General features: G+C 62.0%; 1 protein-coding gene across 1 annotated transcript; it reads left to right on the top strand.

Moving 5' to 3' along the window:
- The first annotated feature begins 111 nt into the window (after positions 1 to 111).
- On the top strand, positions 112 to 6,197 carry ERF (ETS2 repressor factor). Its single transcript, XM_017849841.1, has 3 exons — positions 112 to 3,439; positions 3,827 to 3,942; positions 4,031 to 6,197. Exons 1-3 carry the CDS (start codon positions 3,408 to 3,410, stop codon positions 5,302 to 5,304), a joined length of 1,422 nt encoding a protein of 473 aa, XP_017705330.1. The 5' UTR covers positions 112 to 3,407; the 3' UTR covers positions 5,305 to 6,197.
- Positions 6,198 to 6,450: the final 253 nt, after the last annotated feature.

The raw sequence follows: 6,450 nt of genomic DNA, 5'->3' as shown, positions 1-6,450 counted from the left end.
ATCCCCTGCTCGGCGGGTGGGGCGGCTTAATCTTAAAGGGCTCGGAGCTGGGCTCCGGCGCCAGAGGATTGGGACCGGGACCGAGGAGGGGCCCTGGGGGTGGGGCCGGGGTGCGGAGTGCGGTAGGGTCAGTCACGTGCGTCCCACACACTCCCCCGGCTTCCACTAGCTCCCGGGCCGCTGGGCCCTGGGGGCAGCAGGAGCCTCCCCTCGCCCGAGAAGGAGGCCGAGGCGGCCAGACAACCTCGCCTCATCTCTCTTTGCTACCGACCTTGGCCTGATAGGACCCGCAGGTCGCTTCCCAACCCTGTCTGGGGGCCGAACAGTGTGTGGGTTCTCCAGCTGGGGGAGGGGAGGGGCGGGAGGCCTGGAATGGCCTCTGATCGGTGCATCTTTCCCGTCTACCTCCTAGGCTGCCACTCCACACCCCTCCATCCAATCCTCCATCCCGGCCCCTCTCTCCTCTGCCGTGGCTGTTTCCCACTTCCTGTTTTCTTCCCGGCTCTGGCGCCATAGAGGGCTGCCTGGAGTGGGGGAGGTGGTGGGGCCCCCGAGGAGGCCGGCGTGTTCTTCCTCTACCACCACTCCTCCCTTCCGACCCCCTTAAAAAAAGTTTGGGCCGTCACATGAGATTGGGGGGTGCCCGGGAGTTTCGTCCCCCCAGGTTTGCAGTCTGTCTGGGAGAATCCCTACCCTACCTCTGTAGGACCCAGGTGTGCTTCTGGGACCTCGCCATCCCAGCCCTTGCTGTCTGTTTGCTGCCACTTCTGCACCCTGTCTCGCAGTTTCCTGAACCCCTCTCTCCATGTGCCAGCTCTCTCCCTGCCTCACTGGCCCTCATGTTCCCGAGGTCCCGCACCCCCAAGCTTCCTCCATGCAGGTCTGGTGTTTCCCTGTTTTAAGCACGTGGACGCATACACAGCACACTCACACATGCTCCCCTTGCCCGTGCCTGGCTCCTGGCTCCAAGGCCTGGGGAACAGAGCCCCATTGAGACACCCTGACGTCACCCCCTCTTCATTCTCCCCACCACAGCCGGGAACAGGCCCTCATGTATGCTGTGTCCGATGAGGAAAGCCGTCGTTGGGGTGGGCCTGGGAGTGGGGACGGGTCCCTGCCAGAAGTGGGAGCCAGGGTCCAGGCCCTGGAGGAGGGGTTGCTCAGGGAAGGGGTTTAACAAGGGGGCCTGGGACAGCTCCCAGAATGCGGCTTGAGGCCTTTCCAGAGCCCCCCCACCTCCTTTCCGAGTTCCCTTTGTGTTGCGTGTAGTCTCTTTCACTCCCTCTCTTCTGCAAAGTTTATTTTAGCCTCCTGCTCCCCGCTCCCAGGACTGTCGCTGCACACACGTTGCCTGGTTACCGGGACACGGAGGCTGGGGCGGGTGGGCTGGGAAGGGTGGCTTTAATTTTGGGGGGAGGGTGGAAGTCAGTACATCCCCACCCCAGATTGATGTCTCGGGGGCTTCAGCCCCCCTTCTGGGTCTAGAGCCAAATTGGGGCTGAGGTGGAAGTAGCATGGAGCTTCGAGCCCTGAGAAGGACCGGGAGCTTTTTGGAGGGGATGTGAGGGTCCATGAAGCTGGTGGCTTGGTCACCTGGGTTCCAAAGGATCCTGGGCCTTGCAGGAGACCTTGTGATCTGGACTCTCTAGAAGGGTGAGGATAATGGGGTGAACACCTAGATTCCCAAGAGAGCGATGGGGCTCTGGGGTCCCTGGAAGGGGTTATCAAAGGCTGTCACTTTTAAATGGAACTGGGGCTGTTGGTACTGGTGTGTGAACAGCTGGAGGTCATATCCCTGGCACCCTGAGGGGCTGGTGGAAGGCTGGGATATATCCGAATGGGGCACGGACTTCGGGGATTATGTGGTACTGCAGCCCAGTCTGGGCGGGAGTTGGGGGCCTGGGTCCCTGTGAGGGACAGTGAGCTCTGGATTTGGAGGGGGTGGTCCCTGTGGGAGCAGGAACTACTGATTCCCTGGGTTCCCAAGGGGAAGGATCCCTTGTTGGATTCCAGACTTGGGTGGAGTCTTTGAGGGTGGATGTGTTGCCCGGAGGTCTTGTTGGTACCTGCTTGAGCTGGGGCCAAGGGAGGCAGATTGACCCCTGCAGCCTGACTGGATTTGGGAGCCGCCCATCTCTAGCCGGCCACCTTGGCCTTCTCTCTCTAGTGGCACCAGGGCCCCTGCCCTGCCTCCCCTGTCCTTCCCTTCCTCCCCTTTCCCTCCTCCCACCCCTCCATTACCGGCTGCCTGGTGCTGAATTATTGATGGCCCCTGATTACCCGGGGGTTTGGGAAATGACAACAACCGCAGCCCCCCCCACCCCCCACCCCAGGCTGCCCACCCCCTCCAGAGACCAGCCAGCCCACCACCAACCTCTACCCAAGGTTAATGCTGGGGGCGGGCAGGCAGGTGGGCAGGGAAGGAGCTGAGGATGAGAAGGCAGAAGTGGGAAGAGGGTGACAGCTCCAGGGTGCCTGCTCAAGCTCCAGGCCTGGGCTGGGCCCTCCAGCCAGGTGGGGCCTGGATGCCTGGGTCTGGGGAGGGCAGTGTAGCTCAGAGGGTCCAGGGCTTGGGGGCGCCTCTCAGACAGTCTGGGTTTCACTCTCCAGGGAAGACAGAAGCCTCTGTGTGTGCAAGCGCTGACCTCATCGGCAACCAGTCACCCCACCCCTCCTGGTCCTTTTAAGAAAAAAAAAAAAATCTTCCTCTCAGGTCCTGGGGTGGGAGTAGGGGCTCTGTTGGGTCTTCAGAGGAGACAGGGCATGTTCCTAAGGAGGAGATCTGAGTAGCTGGGGTGGTGTAACTGGCTGTGAATGGGAGTGGGGGTAAGCTGGGGGGCTGTACCCCAACCCGGCTGGCCACGTGTGCCCCTTCCTGCCCCTCCCCCACTGGCAGCCCTGCCCGCCAGCCTGGCTTGGTGCCTGGCCCCCTGGCACTGGCCCCGGGACCCACCGCCGACGGTTTCCTGTTTCTCCCGGTGTCGCTGGAGCAGGCTCCAGCTTCCCCTCCCCCCAGCTCCTGTCTAGCCCCTCACATGCAGACAGACAGACAGACACACACTGTCTTCTCTTAAATCAGGTCTTGACTGAGGTGAGACAGATTTCCCCATGTTGAAGGCAGGGCAGAGGTGGACCCTGGGATGGGACCCAGAGCCCTGGACTTGGCATCCTGACCCCAGGCCACTCCCTGCCTCCTGTCCCCAGGGTTTGCCTTCCCGGATTGGGCCTACAAGCCAGAGTCGTCCCCTGGCTCGAGGCAGATCCAGCTGTGGCACTTTATCCTGGAGCTGCTACGGAAGGAGGAGTACCAGGGCGTCATCGCCTGGCAGGGGGACTACGGGGAATTCGTCATCAAAGACCCTGATGAGGTGGCCCGGCTGTGGGGCGTCCGCAAGTGCAAGCCCCAGATGAATTACGACAAGCTGAGCCGCGCCCTGCGGTGAGGACGGGCTGGGGACCCCTGAGCACATGTGGACTGCCCCCACCCGTTGCACAGCCCCTTGCCTGTGGGAACAAGCATTGGGTCTGACCCCTGGCTTTGCCAAATCCTAGCTGTGTGACCTTGGGCCACTCCCAGCCCTTCCCTGAGCCCCTTGGTAACACAGAAGTATCTTGAGGAGAGAATGCAGTCACCAGTGGATCCTCTAGTCTTGCCTTACATGTGAGGAGACAGCTGGTACCCACTCTCTGGGCTCTTGATTTGTCTTCTGTGGCCCACGTTCCTCAGTTGGCCTTTGGGAGCCACACCCAAGTGCATGTTAAGGTGGGGAGTCTAGACCTGGATCCCATGTACCTGACCCTCCCAATGGCATTTCTGTACCCACAGCTATTACTATAACAAGCGCATTCTGCACAAGACTAAGGGGAAACGGTTCACCTACAAGTTCAATTTCAACAAACTGGTGCTGGTCAATTACCCTTTCATTGATGTGGGGTTGGCTGGTGAGTACCGGGGATGGTTGGTGTGGAGGGGGTCTGCGTGCCCCTTCAGGCTAGGCCAGGGGCCTTGACGCTATCTCCCTTCCGCCAGGGGGTGCGGTGCCCCAGAGTGCCCCGCCAGTGCCGTCGGGTGGTAGCCACTTCCGTTTCCCTCCCTCGACGCCCTCCGAGGTGCTGTCCCCCACCGAGGACCCCCGCTCACCACCGGCCTGCTCTTCATCCTCATCCTCCCTCTTTTCTGCTGTGGTGGCCCGCCGCCTGGGCCGAGGTTCAGTCAGTGACTGTAGTGATGGCACATCAGAGCTGGAGGAACCGCTGGGAGAGGATCCCCGGGCCCGACCACCTGGCCCTCCAGATCTGGGTGCCTTCCGAGGGCCCCCGCTGGCCCGCCTGCCCCATGACCCTGGTGTCTTCCGTGTCTATCCCCGGCCTCGGGGTGGCCCTGAACCCCTCAGCCCCTTCCCTGTGTCACCTCTGGCTGGGCCTGGATCCTTGCTGCCCCCTCAGCTCTCCCCGGCTCTGCCCATGACGCCCACCCATCTGGCCTACACTCCCTCGCCCACGCTGAGCCCGATGTACCCCAGTGGTGGCGGGGGGCCCAGCGGCTCAGGGGGAGGCTCCCACTTCTCCTTCAGCCCCGAGGACATGAAACGGTACCTGCAGGCCCACACCCAAAGCGTCTACAACTACCACCTCAGCCCCCGCGCCTTCCTGCACTACCCCGGGCTGGTGGTGCCCCAGCCCCAGCGCCCTGACAAGTGCCCGCTGCCGCCCATGGCACCCGAGACCCCACCAGTCCCCTCCTCGGCCTCGTCATCCTCTTCTTCTTCTTCCTCCCCATTCAAGTTTAAGCTCCAGCCGCCCCCACTTGGACGCCGGCAGCGGGCAGCTGGGGAGAAGGCCCCAGCTGGTGCTGACCAGAGTGGTGGCAGCGCAGGCGGGCTGGCCGAGGGGGCAGGGGCGCTAGCCCCACCGCCCCCGCCACCACAGATCAAGGTGGAGCCCATCTCGGAAGGCGAGTCAGAGGAGGTGGAGGTGACTGACATCAGTGATGAGGATGAGGAAGACGGGGAGGTGTTCAAGACACCCCGTGCCCCACCTGCACCCCCCAAGCCTGAGCCTGGCGAGGCACCCGGGGCATCCCAGTGCATGCCCCTTAAGCTACGCTTTAAGCGGCGCTGGAGTGAAGACTGTCGCCTGGAAGGGGGTGGGGGCCCCGCTGGGGGCTTTGAGGATGAGGGCGAGGACAAGAAGGTGCGTGGGGAGGCGCCTGGGGATGCCGGGGGGCCCCTCACCCCAAGGCGGGTGAGCTCTGACCTCCAGCATGCCACGGCCCAGCTCTCCCTGGAGCACCGAGACTCCTGAGGGCTGTGGGCAGGGGACCCGTGTGCCCCCCAACCCCCATGCTTCTTTTGCTGCCTTAAGCCCCCTGTGCCCTGGAGGTGAGGGCAGCTCTCTTGTCTCTTCCCTGCCTCCTCCCTTTCCCCTCCCCACATTTTGTATAAAACTTAAATTTCTTTTTTTTAAATGGTGGGGGTGGGTGGGTGCCCAAGGCTAGGGGCTGTTCCCTGTCTCTGTGGGTTTCTAAGCTCTGGGCAAAGTGGTGGTAGCGGGGAGGGAGGGGAAGTTAAGGGGCCACCTCCATTCTGGGGAATTTATATTTGAATTGAGGCTTTGGCCTTAACACCCAGGAACTTTTTTATTACAATCGCTTAGGAAGTAAAGCCTTGTCTCCCTCCCTGTTCTCTGCCTCTTGTACCCCTCTGACCCACCCACTCTGCCCCACTCCCAGCCCTTCTCAGCCCCAGCCCTGCCTGCCCTGCCCCTCCAGGGGGCCATGAGTGCCTAGGTTTCTCATACCCCACAAGGTCACAGCAGGGGAGGGAGGGACAATTTTATAACGAACCAAAAATTCCATGTGTTGGGGGGTGGGGGGCGGAGGAGGGTGAGGGGTGCCGCCCATGGGCCACAGATCTCTACAAGTGCCTGCTATCCCTCTCCCACTCCCCACCCCAGCACCGGTCCAACCCCTTCACCCCCAGCTGCTCCTAGGACTGGCCCATGGGCAGGCGGGTGGGGGGATGGGAAGGGGGTACCCTGAAACCAAACTGGAAGCCTCCTCTGCCTCCCAGCTGGGGCCTCTGGAGTGGGGTGGGGGGCTGTGGTCAAGCCTTATTCTGTATTGGGGACTGAGGGTGGGGGTAGTAGAGGGGCCGCTGGAGAATGTATTCAAAACAATAAAACTTTGGACCTTTGGATGCGGTGATCAATGTCCTAGGTGCTGGGTGCAGCCCCCTGAGGGCCACAGCTTTTGTTTGATTCTGAAGGAGGGGCCCCAGCCTGGCTGCCAGTGGGTCTGTGGCCAGGTTGGTGTAGAGGGCCTAACCCTAATCAGAATGGGCCAAATCCAGGCCTGGGAAACCGTGTCTTGACCTCAGAGGCACTTAAGTCCTAGAGGTTGATGATAGTGGTCTCGGGCATGCACCGGCTTCATCTGACTGCCCCTCTGTT

The sequence above is a fragment of the Rhinopithecus bieti genome, unplaced genomic scaffold, assembly GCF_001698545.2.
Source record: "Rhinopithecus bieti isolate Rb0 unplaced genomic scaffold, ASM169854v2 scaffold_33065, whole genome shotgun sequence".
Taxonomy (NCBI): domain Eukaryota; kingdom Metazoa; phylum Chordata; class Mammalia; order Primates; family Cercopithecidae; genus Rhinopithecus; species Rhinopithecus bieti.
The sequence above is the reverse complement of the archived record's forward strand: the minus strand, read 5'-3'. Positions and strand labels throughout refer to the sequence as shown.